Source organism: Erythranthe guttata, chromosome 11 (genome assembly GCF_056151865.1).
Source record: "Erythranthe guttata isolate IM_541 chromosome 11, IM_541, whole genome shotgun sequence".
In the NCBI taxonomy this organism is placed as follows: domain Eukaryota; kingdom Viridiplantae; phylum Streptophyta; class Magnoliopsida; order Lamiales; family Phrymaceae; genus Erythranthe; species Erythranthe guttata.
This window is the reverse complement of record NC_142543.1, coordinates 14,753,472-14,780,533: the sequence shown is the minus strand read 5'-3', so window position 1 is coordinate 14,780,533 and position 27,062 is coordinate 14,753,472. Positions and strand designations below refer to the sequence as shown.

General features: G+C 34.7%; 3 protein-coding genes and 1 long non-coding RNA gene across 4 annotated transcripts; 3 read left to right on the top strand and 1 right to left on the bottom strand.

Annotated features, from left to right (window-relative positions):
* Positions 1-10,354: 10,354 nt before the first annotated feature.
* LOC105956268 (uncharacterized) lies at positions 10,355-12,833 on the bottom strand. The gene is made up of 5 exons (XR_001172651.2): positions 12,317-12,833; positions 12,185-12,233; positions 11,802-11,977; positions 10,707-11,247; positions 10,355-10,574 (listed from the first exon to the last, which is right to left on the bottom strand). It is a non-coding gene; the product is annotated as an uncharacterized LOC105956268 (long non-coding RNA).
* Positions 12,834-15,338: 2,505 nt separating this feature from the next.
* APG5 (autophagy protein Apg5 family) lies at positions 15,339-19,749 on the top strand. Its single transcript, XM_012980123.2, has 8 exons — positions 15,339-15,570; positions 15,946-16,070; positions 17,139-17,205; positions 17,404-17,493; positions 17,767-17,854; positions 18,631-18,777; positions 19,101-19,229; positions 19,319-19,749. The coding sequence occupies exons 1-8, from the start codon at positions 15,451-15,453 to the stop codon at positions 19,615-19,617; spliced, it is 1,065 nt and encodes a 354-aa protein (XP_012835577.2). The 5' UTR covers positions 15,339-15,450; the 3' UTR covers positions 19,618-19,749.
* Positions 19,750-20,757: 1,008 nt separating this feature from the next.
* LOC105956269 (putative glutathione S-transferase parC) lies at positions 20,758-23,154 on the top strand. Its single transcript, XM_012980112.2, has 2 exons — positions 20,758-21,113; positions 22,499-23,154. Exons 1-2 carry the CDS (start codon positions 20,796-20,798, stop codon positions 22,841-22,843), a joined length of 663 nt encoding a protein of 220 aa, XP_012835566.1. The 5' UTR covers positions 20,758-20,795; the 3' UTR covers positions 22,844-23,154.
* A 317-nt stretch (positions 23,155-23,471) lies between these two features.
* Positions 23,472-25,830, top strand: LOC148767063 (uncharacterized). Its single transcript, XM_088825553.1, has 4 exons — positions 23,472-24,126; positions 24,269-24,396; positions 24,886-25,398; positions 25,482-25,830. The coding sequence occupies exons 3-4, from the start codon at positions 24,886-24,888 to the stop codon at positions 25,695-25,697; spliced, it is 729 nt and encodes a 242-aa protein (XP_088681679.1). The 5' UTR covers positions 23,472-24,126; positions 24,269-24,396; the 3' UTR covers positions 25,698-25,830.
* The last annotated feature ends 1,232 nt before the right edge of the window (positions 25,831-27,062 follow it).

The window sequence follows — 27,062 nt, the reverse complement described above, 5'->3', positions numbered from 1 at the left end:
TCTAAACTACTCGGCTCTAAGCTGCCCATATAACCTAGTTAGAAGGCTTTAAGCAAAATGAGAAATATTAATTGAATTTTAAACGGTACAAAAACCTAAATAGAGGACTTTAAGCAAAAATGAGAAATTATTTCTAGACTTTAAAGAGTATAAAATATATTTGAGGAACTAAAATAGATCATCCATTATTTGCAAATAGAAATGTGTTGAAGAACTCATAATTTAATGGGCAAATTGCACATCACCCTGTCTAAATTTTTAATTTTCTCACTTTACTTCCTCAAAAATTTTCAAAGTGAATGTCCCTTTAGAAATGTTATTCTAGTTGCACAAATGTGATGGATTATTCATCGGATGTGACACCCCTTTTCTGATTACACTTAGTAATTTAGGGTATGGTAGCGGATGACTTTTAGAAAATGAACTATTAGTGAGAACCCCCTCTAGCATTATCTTAATGAGGATGAATCGAACTTCTTTTCCTTTATTAGTGAGAGACCCATCTTTTTTTTATTCTCAAATTTACACTTCCTCTATTCACTACCTATTATACTCTACTTTGATGCACTTTTTATTTTTTTGCATTTTAAATTTTAATTTTTGTTATATTTATTTCTTATTAAAAAATAATATTAAAAAAAATATTTTTTTAAATTTTAATTATATTTAAAAAATATTTTTTTTACTATAGTTTTTTGTCTTCGGTTAAAACAACTTATTTAAAAAAAAAACAACTATTATTAAAACAACTGTTATTAAAACAATTATGATTAAAACAACTATATATCTCCAGCAACTCTCATTTACCAAAATCAACTATTTGTTAGATCAACTATTACAATTAACTAAAAAGTAATAAAAACAACTATATTGCTGCACGAAAACAATTATATTGTTGTATGACATAAATAACACCACACTATTTCAACTAAAACACACATTCATTATACTATTGATTGGACACAAAATTAGCCTTCAATATAAGAATTCAACCAAAAACTCCAATTAGGAAAATTAAGATTCGAGAATTGGGTTCGAAAAACAAATATGAGAAGAAGAACAACAACAACAACAATGAAACAATGTTGGCGGTGGTCTATTGAAATCTCAGACGCAATATCAACCCTAGCGCCGCTGCATAGTCTCGTCATTTTTCCTAGCAAAAACTCTAATGCCGTCCTTGACAAGAGAATTCCAGGGGTGAGGCCGTCTTCTTTTCGCGTCGGTGGAGGGAGGAACGCCGTTGGGAGAAGAGAGTAACAATGGCGGCGCAGAGATGGAAAAGGGTTGGAAGCGGCAATTTGTAGACAGAAAAGATAGAGGATAATAAGAGAAATAGAGAGAACGTGAAATATGTTTGGTTATTTTAGATATAATAGGGCAAATTAGGTATATTAGTAATGTAAAAAACAATATTAATTAAAAAAAATATTTAATATAAGGTGCGGGGTTCTCACTAATAATGGAAAGGAGGTTATATCCACCTTAATATAAGTAAATGAATTGGGGGGTTTTCACTAATTATCCCTTTAGAAAATAATAAGTGTGGAATGCTCGTTTTAAACATCACCTTCTACAAATAGAAAGTTAAGCATAAATTTTTCTTTTGAAATCAGAGGAAGAGTGTCCACATATTACCATATCATACACACTTAAAAAACTATCACAAAAGAGGCATACATGACTAGTAATTTAAACTATCAAGAGTAAAGAGAGGAATTTCGGACAAATTAAATAGATCAACTTCTAAAATTAATTTATCTTAAACCCATCGTACAAAGACTTTGAAAATTTAACCGCGTACTCTCATATGAGTCTAAATAACTCCTTTAAAATATTTTTAAAATATAATTAGCCATTTGAGATAAATAATTAAACACATGAACCTGTACAGTTTGAAAATCCAGAACATGGGAGGTAGTTTTGAAAATTCTTTATAAATTCTCTATTGTTCTAAACACTACCAAATTTTATACCAAAGTAGAAGTTGAGTTAGGAACATACTCCAAGTTAAATTAATTCATTTGAGTAAGAAAAACTTCATATATTGATGCATGTCCTAAAATGACTCTGCATGTGTACACTTATAGAAATAATTCATAATAAATTATTGGCTTATCCGAATGATGCAAGAGACCTACCAAAATGACTGTAACATAAAGACCTATGAAAGGTTATAACATGAAAATAACATTATTCAGATATTGCTGGTATTCAGTTATCAAATGAACTTAATTGTTCAGCATTCAACATTCAACATCGTGTTTCAACTCTTAGCCATTCAGACAAGCATTCAGTATTCAATTTTCAACACTTAATTTTGTCAAACATGCCCTAATGACTTAATTTTGTCAAACATGCCCTAATGCTAACACTAACACTAACACTAACACTAACACTAACACTAATACTAATGCAAATACTAACACAAATACTAACACGAATACTAACAGGAATACTAACATGAATACTAATACTAATACTATTACTATTACTAATATTAATACTAATACCAGTACTAATAATAATACTAATATTAATACTACTACTAATACTAATACTAATACTAATACTAATATTGAAACTGATATTGATAATGATACTGATAGTGATACTAATACTAATACTACTACTAATACTAATACTAATACTAATACTAATACTAATACTAATACTAATACTAATACTAATACTAATACTAATACTAATACTAATACTAATACTAATACTAATACCCATACTAATACCAATATCAATCCTAACACTATTCCTAATACTATTGCTATTAGCAAATACTAATACTAAGCAATATTAATACTAGTACTACTATTAATATTAATACTAATTACTAATACTAATACTATTACTAATACCAATATCAATCCTAACACTATTCTTAAGACTATTGCTATTAGCAAATACTAATACTATTAGCAATATTAATACTAATACTAATATTAATAATAATATTAATACTAATATTAATATTAATACTAATCCTAATACTAATACAAATACTAATACTGATACTGATACTAATACTAATACTATTATTAATATTAATACTAATGCTAATACTAATACTAATAGTAATAATAATACTAATATAATGCATTACTAATTCTAATATAATACTAATACCAATACTGATGTACATACATAATTATAAGGGTGAGTTCGGGACGGGATTTCGGGAATTCGGGATTTTCGGGATTGGGATTTCGGGATTCGGGATAGAAATTTTAAATCCCAATCCCATCTCATATTATTAAATCCCGGTATATCGGTATCCCAAAATATTTCGGGAATTCGGGATTGGGATCGGGAAATCCCATATTTTTGCCTACAAAGTAAGAAATATAGCATTTTTTTCCATTGGTATTATTTTATACACTAAACCAACTTGAATATTATATATATATATATATATATATATATATATATATATATATATATATATATATATATATATATATATATATATATATATATATCTGTGTGTGTGTGTGTGTGTGTGTTTGTGTTTGTGTTTTTTTTATTAATATTTTTTATCTTTTTTTCCTAATTCGGGATTAAAATATCCCGATCGGGATTGAACCAACTCCCGAATCCCGATCCCGTATTTGTTCCTAATCCCAATCCCGAATCCCGTAATCCCAAATTCCCGAAGTTTTAGTCCCAAATAGTAAAATTCCGTTCGGGACGGGACGGGAACCCGAATCCCGATCCCAAATGCCCAGCCCTACATAATTATTGAGCTAGAAGGCTTAATTTCAATTATAATATTTACTACACTACTAAGAAGGCCCATATAAAGCCCATCAAGTTAGAAGCTCATAAAAGACTACTATAAATACTAGAGTTTACAATTCATTTGAGGTAGGGTTTATTTCCTTAGCAATTTAGAGAGTTTTTTACTCTACAAAGAATATCCCCGTTGACTTGATCGTCACAGGTTAATCGCTGAACCAACCCCGGCGAGTGAGAGTCACCTAGTGTTTGGCTGTGTTTTGTAGGTTAGAGGGATTATTTCTACTTTTTAGATTGTGACCCCACGTTCACCTTTGACATGTGGTAGGGGACCATGCTTTCCTGATTTATTTCAGCTTGGAGATTCGTGAGTGTACTCGAACATCATCATTTTCGCGCCGTCTTTGGGAACTCAATCCACACACGTGTCATGGAAAGAGGTAATTGAAGGGTTAATAATCCGTCATCCCACTTCGATGAAGGAGATCCTAGCCGGCCTCCCCCACTTGTTGGAGTGATTCCACCTTATCCATCTCCAACCCGAAGGCCAAGAACTTCGAGAGCTACGAACCCCATCGATGCAGTGGTGCCCATCGTGCAGCTGACGGAGGCGGCCCTAAAGGTCTTGTTAGGCGATTTGTTGAACAAGGCCGTGATTGAGGCAGTGGCCCGTTGCGTCGCCTCCCACCAGGGACCCGCGCAGGGTGAGCATGTCATTCTAGAAAGTCAGACATCGGCCTGTCCTTCCGACATCTCCTCTCCTCCCCGAGGCCGGGCATGACATTCGCATCGGGAGAGAACTCGTCAATCCAGTAGCATGAGCTACCCAAACCCACGATTTGTTAGCTCGAATACTCTAACAAAACCTACGACACAAGCGCTTCCAAGAATCTATTGTCGAGCGACCCCTGATGACCTTGGAAGAGTTACTACACATACATAAAAGTATGTACGAATCAAGACTATAACATAGCTCGGGGAATTTGGCAAGGAAAAGCGAGAAGAGGAACGCTAAGATAGCGAGAGGAAAGTTCACACAATGATGCCGAAGTAGTTAACACATATGTTTATCACCACCAATACTCCAACGGACTTCTCGTACCAAGAGTTTAGAACTTTCAATTTCAAGAAATATTACTCGTAAAATAGTTAGAAAAAATGGAAATCTTCTTAAGAGAGTTGGGGTATACTGTCAACCTTATGGGTTTGTACTTAATTAACTAAAGTTCGGTAGCATAAGGCTAACCACTTTTTTCTACACATATACGTGCTTACTTTACATGTCTACTGTACTCTAATTGTAAGATATTTTTTGCTATCTCCCACCAGTTGGATATCAATGTGTAACGTACTTTATGAAAATTGCAAAAGAAGTCATTCTCGACTAAAAGTGGACTTACCACAAGGTAATAATGTCAAGGGATACCGCCACACCATAAAAGATAAAACACCACTCACTCTTGAAGAAATGCGGACTTCTCACTAGGTAATAAACCCGGAGATACGGCCCGCCTAAAAAGATAAAGTGTAGGCTTATTCTTGGCAAGAGAGCGACTCCTTTAAGAATCCTACCTAATCAGGTATCTACCTTTAGCATACTCAGTGAAATTTCATAAAGCTAGCCTTAGGAAGTTGATGAAAGTCTTCAAAAGGTCACTCGAAGAGTCAAGTTAACTCGACCTATGTGACTTTCACTTCAAAAAATGGTATAGCGCAATTATGTTCCGCGATACGCCCCACCATAAAAGATACAACACACGCTTACACTCGGCGGCCGACGGACTTCCCTTGAGACAAAATCTTGGGAGTCATATCAACTTCAGAGTACACCAACACTAGTATTATGGGAACAAACATATTCAACAAAACTATAATGATTAAAGAAAGAAGACAAACCGAAAATAATGCAAGCAAAGTTCATTCAGTAGTCTACAAATGACTTGGTAAGGAAATTTTTCGAAGAAACGACAAGCCCTAAGCGAAAGGCGAGAGACGAAAAAGTATAATCTTCCGGCTCTCATGCGAGGGAAATAATAATCAATAAAATTATTCGCTAAGGGGTAGGAGTAATGTCCTCCGCGGAGCAACCTCCATATCGCCAAGAACAGTTCGGTCGGACGACAGACTAGGCTGGCGGGGCGACCTCTTTTGGAGTCAGCAAGTGTAGCCTGATTGGGCGATCAAGATGCGCGCAGCGCGTCCTCCGATAGATGATCGACCCGCCAACTCCAATTGGCCCATAAGGTCCGCATTCATTTTTACATGGCGCCGACCCAAGCTATCGAACAAGGCTAGAAGTTTGCCTTATCCGATCGTCATCGATGTCTGACCCAAATCCCGAAGCCAGCCAACACTTCCCATACATAGGGTGGAAGATTTAACAAAAAAAAAAAAGAGAGAAAAAAGAAAAAGGGAGGCATACACACAAACGGTCAAATGACCAACCATGATGTTACCTATGTTCAGAATTATACGAAACCTCTCTCATATATTAAACACTCTTTCTCTCTATATATGTATATATTATGTTCAGAATTATACGAAACCTCTCTCTTATATTAATATCTCTCTCTCTCTCTCTCTCTCTCTCTCTCTCTATATATATATATATATATATATATATATATATATATATATATATATATATGTGGAAAATTAGAGAAAACCCCCCATCTAGGAAATATAGTTAAGGAAACACCCTCCCAAAAGTAATTAGAGAAAACCCCTTTAGCTAATATTTCTCCCATGTGATATTTTCATAATTCCAAAACTACCCTTAGTTGTCTATTATACTCTTTCAAAACCCTAATTTTTCATTCCGGGTTTTCTCTAGCTTTTCTCTCTTCATTGTTTTCTCTCCTCTGATTTTTTTTCTCTGTTTTTTCCGTCAATCTTCTCCGCCGCTGCCGTCGCCGGAAGATGGAGAAAGAAAGAAGAGTAAGCACCCATCAAACATTTTAAATGATTTTGATAGTGATTCTGAATTCGAATGCTAGGATTGCTACATCGGTGGCACAAAGAGGCAAAACTGTCGATTTGTCGCCGGAATCGGATTTTGATGGGTGGTGATTTTGCTTTGGTTGGTGGTGCGAGTTGTGATTTTATTTATTTATTTGTAATAAAAAACCGTCATAATATCAAAGTAAGGTGGTGAGGGTGTGTTGCGTCGGCGGTGTGGTGACGGTGTGGTGACGGTGTGGTGACGATGGGGAGGCAAATTTAGGGTTTTTTGGTGGATCGGTCGGAGGACGGGGCGTGTAGAGAATTTCGCGCAGGCTGAAACCTTAATCGACTATGTACATGTTCATAGTCGATTAAGCTAATCAACTATGCTCTGGCAGTCGATTAAGGTTGATCGACTCTAATTTTTTTTTTTTGAATTTTTTGTTTATCGATTCCAATTGTATAAATCATTTATAATGTTTCTATATTTTTTGTTTTTGTAATATATAGTTGATTTTGCATTTTTTCGCAGTTGCGATTCGTTATTTTTAGTAGCAGATTCTTAATCGACTATGCTTCACATCATAGTCGATTAATATACTTCATTGACTCCAATTTTTGTAAAATATAGTTGAGTTTGCATTTTTGTAGTTGTGATTTGTTTTTTTTAGTAGTCGTTTCCTTAATCAACTATAGTTCATCATAGTCGATTTAATATGTATCATAGTCGATTAATATACCTAAAAAAGATTAAAAAAATTAAAAAAAAAAGTTTAAAAAAATTAAAAAAAAAAGTTTAAAAAAAATTAAAAAAAATAATAATAAAAATAATAAAAAAATAATAATAATAAATTAATAATAATAATAAAATAATAATAATATAAAAAAATTAAAAAAAAATAAAAAGAAAGAGAGAGACACGGCTAATGGGTCATGGGGATAGTGGGCTGATGGGTCATGGAGATGTGTAAGGTGGAGGGACATAAATGGAAAAATGGGTGGCTGAAATTTAGAGTGAGTTTTTTTTCAAATAGTGCAAAATAGTTTGGGCCCTTCTCTATTAAAAGAAGTATTGAGGGGTTATATCAAAGAACCCCATATATATATATATATATATATATATATATATATATATATATATATATATATATATATATATAAAGATATATTTAATACATATTATCAAACAACAGGGCAGAACACAACATACAACTAACCGATAAGTATAGAAGTTTGGCAAAAAGAGATAATCATAAATCTTAATTATTATTAAATGTAATGTTCTTGCACCAAAAGGCGAAATTCCTCGCCCCCAGGGCCCCCATCCCTTGGCCCGACAAGGATTGATGGAGGAATGTAAATCATGGTAACTCAACGGCCCGTTAAGGTAGCGGACCCGGACCTGGTGCCCACAAGGAACCAACTCATTGGAGTTGAAATTCCCACATTGCGGCTGCCAGGATTCGATCCTAGGACCTTGCACCAACTAATAAGAGTTATAGGGGTGTATGAGTACGATAATAGATACCTAAGACGGTATCGAAAGTCTTTAAAATTAAACTATATAAGTAGAACAATATGGCTAGATTAAGAGCACACAAGATCCACACGCCTTCCATATGAACACATCATTCGATCCTCGAACTCGACTCCAACTTTACGACTCGTGCTCGGGATTGAAAGTACCCACAAGCATTTCAACACCTATATGAGTCTTTTGGACTCAATGAGAATTTCCGAAGAGTATCGATTACACATAGGCAAACAAACATATATATATTTATGCTATGTATATATGTATATGTACCATCTCAAATCAAGTATAAAAACACTATAAACATTTCGATTTTACCTCAATCGTTATTTCATTGAGAAACTTCACAAATTTACCTTTACCTTCTCGGATTACCTCTTAGACCTTCTCATTTTACCTCTTAGACCTTCCTTTCTTCATTTCATAAGGAATAAGAGTAGATCCCTAACAAGGGAGTCATTCTTTTCCACATACATTCATTCATTCCAAGCAACTTGATTATGTGTGTGAGAAAAACATTTTTGTTCGGATATCCTTTAGAAAATCAAGTAAAACCATAGACAATAAGCCTTCATTTATTTGGAACCCGTTTCATAAGTGGAATCAAACCACACACTCTTCATCTCATTTTGGGGTACCGGCCCCTCATGCCCCGTGCTTATTCGATCTATGTTTTACAAGATTTTCCAACTTTAAAAATATGCAAGTGAGGTTAGTACATATTTTTAATTTCACATATTCAAAGTTAGCTTACACATAAGCATATTAGTACACATATTTCCACATATTTCACAAAGGCACATAGTTTAGTCAGAAAATCACAAAATCAAGTAAGAGATATAACAACTCAAGCAAATAGCATAGATCACATATTTACACATATAACAAAAGTAGCTCAAGTATTCGGTTATTTATAGTTACTACCTCCAAGTTTATTAATTAAAGTTCAAGCCCTCTTTCAGAGACTTGAAGTTTTCTTTCAACGTACCACCAAATTTCCATCTAGTTCATTTTCTTTCTAGCTAGATCTTCACATGCAAGGTAAGATTAAGAGTTTTTAATACTCATTCTTGTAATTACTACATGCATTAGCAATTTAAACATTTTCCTCAAAGTCTTTTCCAAAATATTCGAACCATCAAGAATTCAATCACACAAAATTCTATTTTTATTAATCTTGTTATTGGTTTTCCTAACCTCATATATTATCTTATTACTCATAGATCATAAACCATGGATTGCAAGCTTCCTCGACCCGAAGGGAGTACACTTACAACCACGTAGGTCGATATATATATATATATATATATATATATATATATATATATATATATATATATATATATATATATATATATATATATACACACACACACACACACACACACACACAGAAACATATACATATATATAGCACATATAGATTATAAATAAACCATGGATCAAGTACTTTCTTCGACCACGCAGGTTTACGAAAACCATGGATCGAAGTTTCCTTAAGATCACGTAGGTCTAGTATATATACACTACAAGAAATATTGGTTTTAGTGACGATTTTGTATGGTAGCTAAAAGTTAGAAAATGGTAGCTAAAACTTCTAGTGACCAAATTAAGCTTGGTCACCAGTGGTCACAACAGGGTAGTTACTAAAAGTACTCAGTGACAAGAAAATTAATTGGACGCTAAAAGATAAGATTTAGCGGCGAACTAATAATTGTCACTAAAAATATAATTATTAACGACCAGTTTTTGACTCGCTAATGTAAATTTTATGGTGGCAATAATATTAACATGGTTGCTATAGCAACATATATAGTGGCCATATAATTTTGGTCGCTAAATGATATATACGTATAGTGACCATATTTTATTCTTGCTATAGGATATATATATTTGGCCACCACATTTTTTGGTTGCTACATAATATACATATAGTGACAGTATATGTTGGTTGATAAATAATATATCTGTTGGTTGCTAAAATATATACATATAGTGACCATATTATTGGTTGCAATAGTTTTTACATGGTTTCGACAATTATTAAATTTACTGACCAATTCAGATCAATAATTAATTGATTGCGTAAAACATTAATTTTTATTTGCAACAGTGGCTGTAAAAAAATTAAAATAAAACTAAAGATTGCAAATTTACATATTATCAATCAAATGTGAATATTATAATTTCAATCTATCATACAGAAATACAATAATAAATCAATCATTCCAAATAATAAGAAAGATTACTATAATTATTTCATAATAAATTCCACTTCATAAATTGTTAAGCGACAACAAATATGACTTCCACGATAACGTTCTTTCACTTCATCAAAGAGTCCAACCTGAGAAAGGGAAAAAAAAAATTCAATTAGAAAATAAGAAATCATATGATAGAATCAATTTCAATCATTTGTCACTTAGAAGCACTCATAATTCAATAATGTATCTAGGCTCTTGCATAAGTAGCTACTTACCTCGTCCAGTCATTGAACGATTTACATTCATTGAACCCTGTAGAAACAAATCAAATGAATTAATGAATCATAATAGAAGTGGTTCCAACTAGTATACATGTGAAACGACTTAAAATTGATAGAGAATCAGATTGAAACTAGTTGAATTATTCAAGGTCGATAAATGAACTCAATTGAGTAGTCAAGGAATCGAGAAAATAAATTATTGGAATAATTCCCGAATCAAGATGAGAACTTATTAAGTTCCAGGAAAAAGGATTTCGAATAGATCGAAGATTGCAATAGCTCAAGAATCAACAATTCTCGGAAATCAAATTAGTTCACAAGATAGGCGACAATAAATATATATTGAATTTAAACGACGAGTAATAACAATAATAAACCGAACGATACGATTGCTCGGCATATATCCTGTTTCCCATAAAGAATAGGCAAGGGATAGGGATCCTCACCTGAAGTCCAGTGCAAGGTGCTATAAATAAATATCCTTACGCTCAAGCCATGCTCAAGCCTTGAGTGAGAGCTTTAGTACGGTCGATACCTATAAAAATATTCATCACTTAACAAGATTCTAACATAACCGTATTATTCCACTATATCACTTAGTCAATTTCTTGAAACATTTATTAAGAATTTCTTGTCGGGCTAATTCTAACAATCACTACGATCACCATACTTATCCGAATAGCCTAAACTATATATCAAATTAAAGATAACAACTTCATCTACAAGTTCACTTTAGAAACTAACCCCAAATTATCGACCTAACACAGCAGTAACAGCCCCGGAAGATAATTGCATGAAACTGCTAGGTTTTGTTTGAACAAATGCATTTGCTGGCACTGTTTATTTGAAAAATCATAAAAATTTGTAGAGTTATCCAAATTGTCCAAATAATACACCAAATTGAACCTTACAATGTAAACTACAAGTTCTTAGAAGACACACAGCCCAAATTATTAGCTCAACATAGCAAAAACGGCCTCGTAAGAAGAATATTCAAAACTGCCCTGTTTTTACAGATTTAAAGTCACTTAATTCGGACCACTAATCAGCTTCAAAACATACTCTAACTCGATACAATTTTACACTTACCAATAGTTTTCGAGGTCCTCTACGAGTTTCGTCAAGGAATGATTCTTAAATTCGCACTCCAAACCCTCCAAATTCTGCTCCGAAAACAGGTGCGGCAACAGGTTTTCTTTCCCTAAAGTTCCGGTGCGCAGCTGGGATTCTCGCCAAATTCCGATGAATACCACCGAGAACAATTACTGAAACAGAATATACCGAAATGGATATTCTTTTTTGCTGATTGATGGAGGCAATGTAATGATTTATTCGATTTTTCTGTGCTTTTTTTTTTCAGTTTTCGATCAAGCTTATAAAAACCGAGCATCAAAATATTCCAACATTTTACGATTTCGAGTACAGAGACATGAAAACTAGTAAAGCACATGCTCATGAAAATGGCAGCTAACCTTAATAGCCGATGCTTGATCCATCGTCAATTCATCACAGTTTAAGCTCCTGCAAATTAGTTAAACCAGACATCAGATTAATCCATGCAAGAAAAAACCGAAATGACTTGTTAAAGAAACGACTTTTCGAACCAATTGAAAAAATGTTTTTGCACTCCAAAGTTGGAGTCTGGTTCCAGTATTTTATCAAACACCTTGTATGCACGCTGCACCTATGGAAGGCTGACTTCTCAAGGTTTCTAACCGTGGGTCCTGGTCGTCGAGATTCACCCTCTAAGGCCTCCGTTCAATTAATTCTTTGAAGAGCCAAAAGCTGGAATTCGATTTATGGACAGCTAGTCGTCCTCTTCGCCCGATTCCGGCGACCGTCTGATGTAACCACCGCTGGAGGCCACCACCACTGGAAAGCTGACTTCCCAACGATGTGACTTGATCGTCATAACCCCTCGTTCACACAGCCCTAATTTTGTCGATAATTGAATTGGGGATTTGCAATTCCAACCTCAAATTTGTTTCATATACCTCACTTCTTCAAACCCCTTCTTGATTTCGAATTTTCTCCAATTAATTTCTGGAATTTCAGCCAAGAACCGAGAGGGAGAAGGAGAGAGCAGGCGAGAGAGAAAGAGAGCGATGAAGAAACGAAAGAAAGATATGGCTGTATTTTTTCATTATTTGCATTTTCGCCCCCCATCTTTCTTTTATTTTCTTTTCTTTTCTTGATTTGTTTAAAACTTAACTAGTGACCAAATCGATTTGATTTCCCTAAGTAGTTTCATAGTAACAATGTTTTGAAAACCGGACCGGACCGGCCGGTCCGACCGGTTCAACCGCGAACCGCCGCCAAGTCCGGTCCGGTTAGATGTCAAAACCCGAAATGCTCAAAAAACCGGGTCAACCCCCAAAAATCCGGTTCAACCGGTAAGAACCGGGTAACCCAAAAACCAACCCGAAAACCGGTTTTTTGCTCACAAAAAATTTCATCGTTGGATCTACTTCGTGGGTTACTGAATCTTGACGGAAAGGTTGCTGGTGAACGGATCTAGGTAGTATGTGACCCAATCTAAGTGGTGGATGCCATAGCTATCCACCAAAGAAAAGAAAACGAAGAGGGTGAAAGTGAAAATGAAGAAAAAAAATGGAAAAAATAATTAGAGAAAATAAAGTATATATTTGAGTGATGTGAAGAATTAAGAATAAACAAGGAGGAAGAGAAGAAAAGAAGGAAGGAAGAAGAAAAGGGGATGGGGATTTGTGACTGTGCGTATAAACTGAGGAGGAAGAAAGAAGAAAGAAGAGAGAGAGAGAGAGAGAGAGAAGGAGGAGTGAGAAGAAAATTAATAATTTTTAATTACTTTATTATAAAGTGACGAAAGTGGAAATATAAAAATATATAATACATTATATTTCAGGTATTAAATAAATAAATTAATCATATATATAAAAAATGTAAAAAACCCGGTTGGACCTCGGTTGAACCGGTCCAACCGTGACCCGGTAGCTTGACCGGGTCAATATCCGGTCCGGTTTTCAAAACATTGCATAGTAACCAAATTCAAGTGGTTGCTAGCAACCCAATTAAATGGTTGTTAATAATTAAATTAAAGACTCGTAGCAACCGTAAAAAAAATTGATGTTGAATTGGTCACTATTGTCATTAAGTTATAGTGACCATAAAAATTGTCGCTACAAACTTTAACTTTAGTTGCTACAAGATGTCTAACTATTAGTGACCACTTATAGCTACCAAATGTTCGCTGGTCGCAACACGATTTATGCTACAAAATTACTTTTGGTCACTAAATGTGAACATTCAGTGACCATTTAGTTATGGTCGCTGAGAATTTGGTCACAAAAACTAGTTTTTCTTGTAGTGATATATATATATATATATATATATATATATATATATATATATATATATATATATATATATATATATATATATATATATATATATATTAAATCGTCCTCTTATTCTTACTTCTTCAAGATTATTTAATATAAAGCTTAGATCATTACATGCATGGATGATCAAAGCATAAATTAAACACGAAATTTTATTTTCTCCCCCCTTTAGTTTTCGGTCATCACAAGAACATTAAAAAATAAATTAAAGAGAAGAAAAATACTATTGGTGTTGAAGCATTTGTAACAAGAATTCGAAAATTCTCACCTTGTTCTTCTTAGAAAATTTGGAAGGGTGTTCTTTCCTTTCTACAAGGAGAAGAAGAAGAAATTTTAGAGAAAGATGAAGAAGAAGCTTAGCTTTTATGAAATTTTCGAAAATGAAGAAAAGAAAGAAGTGGGAGAAGATTTACTCCTTTCATTTTAACTATCCAAAAAGAAATTCAAAAAAGGAAAATCTTAATGCACGTGGATTCACCTAGAGAAGTGTTCTCAAGGAAATTTTTTTGGTCTTGTGTTGTACTATGGTTAAAATTGAGGGATTAATAAGAGGAATTTTCCATTTTTCTTCAAATAATATTATTCAACAAAAAAATAAAATTAATTTGCAATTAAGCAAATATGTGATTTAAACATTCTCCTGATAAATGAGTTCTAGCAAAAATAAAGGAGTATGATTAATCTCTAGATATAATAATTAACTAATATGATCAATTTAAATACGTCCGAAATTATTTTGGACTAATGCATTCTATATGAAATTTCACCGGTTATCACATAAATAAAATCTTAAACTAATAAACGCACATAAGAGATAAAATCATGTTAACTAAATATATGCTAATTAATGGGATATTAAATTATCGGAGACGCGGGGTGTTACATCGGAGTTAAGTGTTTTAGTTGCATATTGCCCCTTTAAAACACTACATTTTTTGCACGTTGCCCCTTTAAAATATTATTTTTTGTGCACAATACCCTCCAAAATTGGATTCTGGGGCAAAGTGCAACTAAAATTATATTTTGAGGAGGGAGTATCTTTTTTGAGTTTTAGGAGAGAACGTGCGAAAATAGAGAATTTATAGGGAGTGAAATGCATTTTGTCATAATTTAGTAGTCAAAATGGGCCTCGTTGAAGAAATTATGAATAAGTCTGGGAGGAGATAGAAAAACCTTAATAGTTTAGGGGTTTAAATGCAAATAAGTTCGAGTCGTCTTGTTCGGAAAGACTGTTAAATACGAAAGAAAGATTAAAACGTTTCTTCACTCTACCAACTTGCCGGAGACGAGACGGAAACACAGTTGAAGTGAAACCCCTGCGGCAGAAATTGCATTCATTCAGACAAATAGAAACAGCGATGAGCGATAAAGGCGGCGGAACGGAGGCGCAGCGGTACGCGTGGGGCGGCGCCGTACCACTTCAGATTCATCTCGACGATTCCGAAGTCACAACGCTTCCCCCGCCACCGCCTGCTTTGGTAATCTCTCTCTCCTGGTGGTTGATTTATGACTAGGGTTGTTGGTTTTGATTATTTTCCGTACTTCTATTTTTAATTTTTAATTTTCTGGTTTGGGTGTTCGATTGATTGGATTTTACAGACTATTATTGCTGCATTTTGGTATTGCCCGATTTTTTTTGTTCGTAAAATCTCGTCTTCTCTTATTGAAATGATTCGAGGAATATGTATTGATTGTTTGAAGATACTTCATCAGTTGGTTTTTGATAAAGTTTCCCTATGGTTGGGGCTTTTTTATTTCTAGGTGTTGGATTGATTCGATCAATGCCTTTGAGAATGTTTATGAATGTGTCGACGAACTGTTGAATTTAAGATTGGTTTCGATTTTTGTGTCAGATATTGGCGCCTCGGTTGGGGTATTTGCCTCTGTTGGTATCTCAGATTAAGCCATTCTTTAGCAGTTCTCTACCGCCTGGAGCTGACACCGTATGGTTCGAGTACAAAGGATTGCCGCTCAAATGGTATGTATTATGCAGATTTACTTCAATAGTTACTTAAAAAGTAGTAAAATCTGTTTTAATTCTTGTGATGTTTGTTGTGTTGGTTCTTGCTTATAGAAATAGCGTGATCTTGTTTTCCCGTTTCTTAATGATATAATAGATTTTATTTAAAAAATGAGAGAGGCCTGAATTTTATGATGGGATGCTGTTAGGAATGTGGAATATTCTGGAGAATCTGAAGAATTTCAGCATGTGGATAAGGCACTGAATAAATAACTTAATATTGATGAAATGTTTGATTGTCGACTTCTTTTCTTTCTCCATTATGAGAACGTCCCTACTTGATCCTAACTTCTTTCCAATATGATAGTGTTGTGATGTTTGGCAATAAAGTGTACCAGGCCTATGTAATAAAGCGTGTGTGAGGTGATTGGTTGTCGCGTGTCCATAAGAAGTGTGGATGCAAGTTGTGAATGTAGATCCTCTAATTATGTTATTGTTCGGGAAATATTATGGGACTTCTGAAATAAAGCAAACCAAATAACTAATAAAGCAAGAACTTAAAAGAGTAAGTGGAAAATTTGCTGGGTGGGGGGTGGGTGTCGGTAGTGAAGATACTGAATTACCAGTTCATCATTGAAAGTTTCGTTAATTGTGATTGAGAACAATGTATGGAAACTCCTAATGTAATTAATAGTATGTCGTGAGATAAATCAAATCTTGTACTAAAAAGCAATCGGTATTGTCTCCATTTATATGTTTAACCCATCAATAGAGCATTAAGTCCTATGGATTCCTGTATTTAAATTATATCTGTGATCATTGCATGTACTGAATCCTATATTTCTAAATTTGAAGGATAAGCCAGTAAAGATACATTTTAAAACCTTGAATAAGAAACTTTTTTCCGCGTCGTGACGTGCGAATTTGGTGCCATGGCTCGAATCTTCATTTAAACCGGCGCTTACATGTCGAGATTTGATTCTTTATGCGGGATTCTCCTGTCTTTGTTATTTTATTTTTATTGCTCGTGTTATTCTTATACTATATACCTAATATAATTACTGCTTCTGAATTATTTCCATTCAGGTATATACCTACAGGGGCACTTTTCGATCTTCTTTGTGCAGAACCAGAAAGGCCTTGGAACTTAACTGTATGAATTGCTACCTGAGATTTTGTTAATGTTGTTTTCGTATGCCAAAACTGTGGGTTTAGCATCTTGTTGTTTTCGGTCTATTTTTCTCATCCTTAAATACTGGAACCCATTAACCAAGTCCGTTAAACGTACGTTTATTTACTTTTTGTTTATATTTTAATCACTTTGACTGAGTGCACTGCGGAATCTTCTCAGATACATTTCAGAGGATATCCAGGAAATATATTGACCCCTTGTGAAGGTGAAGATAGTGTAAAGTGGAGCTTCATTAATGCTCTAAAAGAGGTGAGGTATAAATATCTGCATGCTTTTGTTGACTTTAAGTAGATTAGTTTGTTTAGTTGCGTGCACATTTATTCATGCACAACAGAAAAGAAACATATTATCCTTTTAAACCAATTTTTCAATTGGGGGTAAAAGAGAATGATGCACGAACATTTTCTTTTTTCGCTTCGGTAAATACTTCTAATATTTTCTCTAAGATTTTTCTTGTGGAAGTATGAACGCTAAGTATTCTCCTTCCGAGTATATAACACAATTGCGCAACCTTCTCTACAGGCAGCGTATATAATCAATGGCAATTGCAAGAATATCATAAATATGTCTCAATCTGATCAAGCAGAACTTTGGCGCTCTGTCTTAAATGGTATGTATCTGTCTTAAATTATGTCAAATGATGGCTTTCTTGGTTTTTCTGAATCATTTGATTTGTCCATTTTATTGTTTTCTTTATTTCGAATTATGAATTTATTTTATAAAGTCTTAATTCCTGGGAACTAAACAAGGGTCATAAACAAGAGCTGATTAGTTCCTGCTAATGTTATGAAAGTGACAGTATACGTTTTTCATGTGACCAAACTATCATTTTATTGTTTAACTTTAACAGAATAGATAGACTTGTTTAGATAATCGGTAGTGGTGAATATGCTTTTCCGAGACTGGTTCACTATATTTATTTCTGAGTTGTGAATGCTTGTTTTATTTTTTATGCTATCGTTTTAATGTCTCTCCGGAGAATGAAGAATACAACAACATCCCCAATTCCCCGTGTTCTACATTAGGGATTCCACTTTTTTCTGTATATGTTGGTCAGTAATACAACCATGCTGTTTTCTTTCTGTTAATACCATGTCCATTTTTCGTATTTCGTTGCACGCGTCAGCATTAAGTTCCTGTATTTTGGGATCAAAATGTGAAGAAAAGCTATTTATCTAAGCATTTATGCGTAAGGTAATAGAGTAGAAAATAAAAGCAGAGTTATATTTCTTATAGACTAAATCAAATCATTCCGAAAAGTGATCTGGGTTAAAAATGTACTCTCTAAACTTTGGTGTGTCAATGGTTTCCCTGTAAATTGAAGTCGATCTGTTTTTTCTTGGTCTTAAATTCCAGTTCTAATTTCAAAATAATGTTGTGTCTCAGGCCAGCTTGAAGCTTACGTTCGTGTTTCTTCCAAACTCAAACTTGACATTGTTGGAGATGAATTTTCTCTCAAGTTGAACTCTTCGACACCAAAGTCTGACCAAACCGTAAATACTGATTTAGATGCTACTGGAACAACAAGGACAGGTGAGATGTAGGAAATTATTATTGTTTCTTTAAAGGGCAGCATAAAAGAAAACTGTACGAAGATTTGACGGGTTTATCGGGGCGATGAAGACGTGGTTTGTATAAAATGCAACTTTTTTAGGAATAAATTTTAATTGATTCGTCTATGGTGCATGTATAAGTGAACATCTGGCATTCGTTGTTACTTTTTCATCTAACAAAGATATTGTTTTCTCGTCGGAGATTCCGGGATAATCCACGTAACCTTGGTTCTAAGTTTCGTTCACTCTATAATGATATTGATGCAATTTATACCGTATTAAAGTCGACTGCTCTCTGTTCAGGTAAAGTTCCTGTTCGGTTATACATACGGACTATTGATGAAGATATTGACGACATAGAAGATGCCCCTATTGTCGATAGCTGGGAAAAAATTTCTTACATAAACCGTGCTGTTGAGTTTCATGGTGAAGGTACGATCGAAAGCAGTTTCCCCCTTACGTTTCTCATACCTGTAATATAATCGTGATTGTGCCTTTTTTTTTCCTCTTATTTTTTGCAGAAAAATGTTTTAGTTTGCATGATGCAATAAAATATCTATTACCGGAGATGTTTACAGAGGAAGTAGCCCCCACAGTAGGTTCTTCCGATACAGGTGAAGCACAGGTGGAGGAGGGCGAGCAAATATCAGGTGCAGACAGCTCCACTGAAAAAGTGTTACGACCAGAGATAAAGCTAGTTCGCATTCAGGGAATCGAGCCGCGATTGGAAATTCCATTCAGCTGGGTCGTTAACAACTTGATGAACCCTGAACACTACCTTCATATTTCTATATATCTCAAACTTGTCCCTATATCATAAATGTTTTTTTATATATATGTATATATATATTTCAATTCCGAATGTACAGAATTGACTGTCGTTGAAGTGTATAGACCCGTTGAACGGAATTTCATTATGAGAAAGTTAGCAGAACCATTGTTTTGGGCAACAGTTTTTGATTTTGCGATAAGATGATGCATTTTGTCCAATGTTGGTTACAGTTTAAAAACTTGTCGTCTGGTTTGTGGGCTATTGTACGAAAAATGGAATTTACTTGGACAGAGCACAAAAGCAAATCTCTCGAGTCTTGTACTTTACATGACAACTTTACCTTAGTATGATAAAAGGGGGCGGCTAAAATAAATATAATTTTTCTCTCACTTTAATACCGCAAATATAAAAAAATAAAAAAATAAATAGATAATAAATAGGTAATGACATTATTAGCCTTAATGAAAATCAATACCACACACAAAATTTGTATGGTATTGATTTTATTAGGGGTATTAGTATCATTACCTATTTATTTTCTATTTTTTATGTTGATGGTATTGAAGTAAGAAATGAACGGTATTTGTTTTAGCCGTCCACATTATAAAAACGACACGCATTCAATTGCTTCGAAGAATTGTTTTTTTTTTTTCTTTCTTTCTTTTTCGTGAAGTGAATGTTTAATTGTAACATATGATGGTAGACGGGTTTTGCAGAACCTACACCTGGTGAAATACAATTATATAGTTTTAAATCGTAGATCTGCAAATAATAACACACACCCATGTGTATGTGTGCTTCGTAGATAGTTATTTATGTAGATCAACGGTTTAAAACCACATGGTGTATTTCACCAGGTGTATAATCTTATAAGCCCGGTAGACGTAACATATTTTGCTCTACTTCCATGAATTAACCTTTAACTTATGAATGAAAATATGATAAAAACCCTAACCTTTTCTTTATTTTGAATTTGTAACATGATTTGAATTAAAAAATAAAATTTCATGGACAAAAGAAAAATGGAATTGCTGGCACAAAGTGCTCTTGTTGAAGCTAAACAAACAACTGGTAACGGTGAAACCAAAGCTTCTATGGATTGTACAAAAAACAAGAAAACCTCTCTAGCTATATAAAAACATGCACACATTTATCACAATCCATCACAAAACCAAATACAAAGTGAAGTGAAGTTATTACATTATAATACAACATATATAAGATATATGGCGAAAGACGAGCTTGTTTTGTTGGATTTTTGCTGGAGCCCGTTTTCGGTGAGGGTGAAAGTTGCACTGGCGGAGAAAGGGTTGAGTTATGAGGTTAAGGAGGAAGACCTTATGGGAGGGAAGAGCGATTTGCTATTGCAATCGAATCCGATTTACGAGAAGGTTCCGGTGCTTTTGCACAACGGCAAACCTATCGTTGAATCCACTAACATAGTTTATTACATTGACGAAACATGGGATTCTCCTCAGTTGCTGCCTACTTCTTCTTACGGACGGTCGAGGGCTCGTTTCTGGGCCGACTTCATTGATAAAAAGGTTTTTCTTTTTACTTTTGATCACTATATGCTTAATTAGTAGTGCTTTTAAAAGAAAAAAACAAACATCATAAAATCCAAAGCGTAAAAAAATAAATTTAGTCAAAGTTGTGTTTGAACTTGATTCGATAAGCAATCACGTTGAGCTCGAAGAAGAAATAATCGAACCTAATACATATCGAGTTCAGGTAGCTTGATTTTCTGTAACTCTATTTTTGTTGAAAAATATAGTTTTCATCCCTCAACTTTGGCACCGATCTCACATTTGGTTCCGCATGTTGTGAAAAAATACATTTGGTCCCTCGTGTTTCAAAAATTTAACATTTTTAGTCATTTCCGTCAATTTTTCGTTAAAACTAACGGAATCAAGCGTGTGCCCATCAATGCATTAAGTGAAGGACTAATGGTTATTAACGGAAGTGACCAAAAGTGTTCAATTATTGAAACATGAGCGACTAAATGTGTTTTTTCCAAGGTTGTAAAAATCGGTAATCGGGTCCGAGTCGGTCAGGCACCGACTCACGATTAATCGGTGCGGCGGTGATTAATCGGTGATAAATCGGAAATAAATCGGTTTTTAAAATTTAATATAATATATTTGTAGAAATTATTTATAAATACTCAAAACATAGATAAAAATATTTAAACATAGTTATATCTCGATCATGTACACATTCTAATAACATAATGAAAGTTTAATAATAATAAGATCATAATACATAAATATCCTTATAAAATATAAATAAAAAGACATTTTTTTTTTGAATTTACATACATTCTTGGCATACATCATATCATTAGTTCTTTAACAATAATAATTAACATAAACAAAATAAAGCATAAACTCATTTTTTTTTATTAAAATCCCAACTTTTATTTTGGTTTATAAAAAAAAAAAAAAATAAAAAAAAAAAATAATAAAAAAAAAAACCGATTTTTGACCGATTTTTTGCCGATTTTTGCCACCGAAGTTTGACCCGCCTTAAAGGTTTGACCGCCTCGGACCGCCTCAAACCGCCTCACAGGCAAAAAACCGATTTTTCAAACCTTTACACTAAAATCGTAAAGGTTTTGGACCGCCTCCGCCTCGGCGACCGATTAATCGGCCGCCTCGGCCGATTTTTAGAACACTGGTTTTTTCTCAACATGGGGGACCAAACGTGAAATCTGTTCAAACTAGAGGGATGAAAAGTGAAATTTTCCCTCTTTTTTTTTTCTTCTAATCAAACCTAGTTTCATAGCTCATCGAAAGAAAATACGGGCTCGGGATTGGCTCGTTATGTTAATAAATCGGACTCAAACGAGTTTCTAATAAACCATCTCGAATTGAGTATACAAAATCTAATTTTATTTTCAGCTATATTGAATTACGAATATGTTTTTAAGGTGTTTGACGCTGGCTGCATAATATGGAAGAGCAAAGGCGAGGAACTAGAAGTAGCCAAGAAAGAATTCATCGACATTCTCAAGAAGTTGGAGGGTGCAATGGGGGACCATGACTATTTCGGTGGCGATAAATTCGGGTTCGTCGACATCGTACTCATCGGTTTATCTTCATGGTTTTTCGCGTACGAGAAGTACGGAGGATTCGAGATTGAAATCGAGTGTCCTAAAATTGGAGCTTGGATCAAGAAATGCAAGGAAAAGGAAAGTGTGGCCAAAGCTCTGCCTAATCCTCAAAAAGTGTATGAGTTTGTGGGCATGCTAAGAAAGATGCATGGAATTGAATGAAGGAATCATTATATTTAATTTGCATGATTTTTATATTGTCATTTTCTTGGGTTTTTATTTTGTGTTTTTGGGGGTTTTTTTAATGGCTCAATAAAGGTGAATTAGTGAGTGGAAATAATGTTCTTCTCAATGCTTTGTTATGTTGCAAAGTATATATGAGATGAGCTTTGTTTGTGTGGATGTACTTAAATGGGCTTATTTGTTTGCTTAAGTGTTTGATTATTAGTGATTAATTTGAATGTAATTTTAAAGTCAGTTTTTCTTTTTCATAAAAGTGAAAATGAACGACTTCTTGACATTTTATATATGGAACGGTGTGAACTAGGGATGACAATTTCACCCGTCCCACCGGGTATTCGCCCCGTTAGCTAACGGAACGGGTACGGTTTAGGGTACGCGTTTTGAAAATATGCGCCCTTACCCGCCTCATATCCAACCCATTTATATATTTTTATTAATTTTATATATTTTTTATATTATAAAATACTAATTTTTAGAGATATTGTAATTAAATAAATTATAAATTATAAAAAAAATATCTTTTTACGGGTCAAATGCGGGGTGGGGTTTATACGGCGCGGGGTCGAGTTTGATAAAATCAAACCTGGAACGAATACCGGGGGCGGCTACGTGTGGAAAATTTTGCTAATAGGACGAGTTTGGGTTTTCTTAAATCCGCCACACGGCCATCCCTAGTGAACTCTGAATAAAGAATTGTTTCTCTTTTTTTTAATGGTGTAGCAAACATCCAATATCGGTATGATCAAGGCTGAATTGACGAAAAATAGCAATGCCCAGTCCATATCGCTCAAATCCCACCCCTACATCTCACTTCAGTTTCTCGTAGACTCATAATCGAGTGCATATTAAGCAAATCAACTTTGAATGACTCCCGAATTGGCGATTTAGTGATCGTGGTTCTATTATTTCGGGAATTATTAGAAGAAATTGAAGATTTCGACTAAATCTTTTGGACAAAAGTTATTGTTTTAGGGTTTGAGAAATTTAAGAAAACAAGTGAAAAACTAAGGAACCGAAATTCGTGTTTAAGCTTATGGTGGAGGGTTGTTAGGATCCTTGGTCGTCCGTCTGTTGAAGCTGGGAGCAAGGGCTGCTCAACAGGCTTTGTCCGTAGCTTTAGCCACGGGATGGTCTAGTGTAATTTTGGAGGGTGATTGTAAGAGAGTTATGGAAACTCTGCAATCAGGGGATGCAATCTGTCTCCCTTTTGGTTGGTATGTTCGTAAAAGACTGCATGGAGATGGCTAAATCATTCAATTCTTGTAAGTTTTCCTTTGTTTCGAGACAAGGCAATTGCATCGCTCATGCTTTACTTTTTTCTACTAATCTCGTAAGTTTGGAAGACTCTTGCCTAATAACTAATTTGGCATTGATAGCCTAATAATACTGAAATGATTTGTGCAGGCACATATTAAACAGTCAGGCACATTTTTTACCATACTTCAAAAAACAAAAAGTAAAAAACTCAAAAACTCTCTCTACCCTTTCGATTTTCTTTCGCAAAGCCCGTGCAAATCGTCAACAGATCGGAGGTAATTTTTACGTTTTTACGATCCTCTTGTTATGTAGATTACGAATCCGAAAAAAAAACGAAAAAAATCGAACGTTGGCCACGCTCGCATGAATTTACACGAGCGCAGTGGATGCGCTCGTGTAAATTCACGCGAGCGGTTAAATTTTTTTTTTTTTTTATAAATTTATTTCTTGAAAGAAATCGGACTTTTGGGTTGCTCGCGTGAATTTACACGAGCGCATCCACTGCGCTCGTGTAAATCCACGCGAGCATTTTCAATTTTTTATTTTATTTTATTTTTTATAAATTAATTAAACTGAATTATAATGCTCGTGCAAAAACATGCGAGCATTTCAACAGTGCTCGCCTGATTTCACACGAGCACTGTTGAAATGCTCGCATGTTTTTGCGCGAGCACAACAATTATTATTATTTTTTTTCATTTCATTATTTAAATGCTTTTTTTTTATTATATGAAATATTAATAAAGTGCTTATTTAAAATGTAGATGGCAGGAGGCCGGGGGAAAAGTCTTATGAGTCAAGTTGCCGGTAAAGGCAAGAGCTTAATGAAAGCCTTGAGCGGGAAGGGTGACAATTCGGAAGATCCGGATCGCATTGGAGACCGAGATGTCCTTGCTTCCGCCCGTAGAAGAAAACAGTTAGCTCGAGAAGCAGCGTTACAACGGGAAGAAGAGAGACTGAGACGAGAAGCTGTTGCAGCTGGAGCCGGACCCTGTGGACCTACACGCGATCTCCAGCTAGCTCGTAGTACATTGCCACATGCCGACGACGATGATGACCACAACAAAAATCCCGATAATATGGATACTGACGAGGAGATGGAGGAAGATGATGAGCCAGCAGATGTATATCAGGATCGTAGAGGTGGTCGTGCCTTACCCTTTCCGCAGCTGCGTGGTCCGGCGTACTTGGAGGGTCCGTGCGAGGGAGGGCCACAAAATTACGAGTTTATGCGATGGTTCAAGTCGCATATAGCGATGCACATTTGGGAAGGATATGTAAGTTTTCTGTCAACACGTGCTTTACATAATTCTTATATTATTCATTTTGTTTAGCTAACAATACATGCAATATTTTTCAGGAGCGCCGTGAAACTACACGGTGCGAGTCGAGGACCAAAGCACTCGAGGACTACCGCGGCCCACAGGATAACACGATGATTGCGAGGCTGGAGGCAACAGGTCTTTACCACTTACGAGACTGTTTTCTGATGAGGATGAACAAGAACCTCATGCTAGCTTTCGTGGAGAGGTGGACAGTAGGACATGTTACCTATTTGCATGGACTTGTGTATTAGTTTCGGATTTTTTGCTAATGTATGATTTTTATTTGCACCTGACTATTGGTATTCGTGTGTTGTGATTTGTTGTTTGTTTTCGGATTTAGTTTTTTGTACGGATGTTTCATTTTGGATTTGCGAATTTTTCTTATTTGCCCGTATTTTAATTACGTTGTTATCGGACTTACTTATTTATTTATTTGTACGGATTATAATTATGTTGTATCGAACGCAATTATATTTTAATTTGTATTATTAACGAATAAAAGAATAAAAAAAAACAATCAAAAAAAGATAAAAAAAAAATAGTGTGTTGCTCGTGCGTTTTCACACGAACAGAGGTGTTCTGCTCGTGTGAAAACACACGAGTAGAATGTCTCTGTTCGTGTGTTAACACACGAGTACTTTTCCACGTCAGTCTTTTTTTTTTTTTTTAATTTTTTTTTTAAATTTGCTCGTGCGTTTTCACACGCACAGAGGCGTTTTGCACGTGTGAAATCACACGTGCAAAACGCCTCTGTGCGTGTGAAAACGCATGAGCAAATTATTTATTTTTTTTTTTTTTTTTTTCGATTTTCCCATGTGAAATTTGACTAATAATAATTAGTTTTACAAACTCAACTAATAGTTCAACAATTATTAATTTACAAAATCAAGTAATTGTTCAACAAAATTACAATAATACAGTACTACCTATGCCTAGAAGTCAACGTCGTCCAAAAAGCAAGTCGATCCGCGTAAAAATCTCGTAGATGTAGTAAATTGGGAGCTGCAAAATACCTCCACTGAGGATGGAGACGAGGAAGAGGGCATGAAACCGGTACTCGTATGATCATAAAATGATCGTTATGTAGCGACATAGGAATAATACGTGATAACGCGGGGTTCCCAACGAGTGGTAGATAAGTGATGCTACCCCGTTCAGTGAATATTAATACCATTGCGTTGTATCTTGTAGCGATCGCCAACCCCATATCTGTTGACATCCATTTCGTCCGTGGCGCCGGTCCGCTCTCATGACTGCATGTCAAGATATAATCAGCTGTTGGGTTTCGGGCACGCGTACGCAGTGGAAAACAAAAATTTTATGCGAATTAAACGAGTTTAAAACACATAAGCACATGCCCGATAATATAAATCAATTAATTGCGTACCTTTGCGCTTCCAGCGAAATTAAATAACAACATACATGCTAATTTATTTAACCGAATTTAAATCAATTAACATGCTCGCGTTTAAACCAAATAACATGCTCGTAACAATTAAAACGATTTCACGTAACCACATAAAATCATACGAGAACGAACATGAATATATTGTTTAAACGTAAACGAATCAAGAACATGAATTCGTGTGTTTACCTCTTGAAGCGTGAGGTAGGAG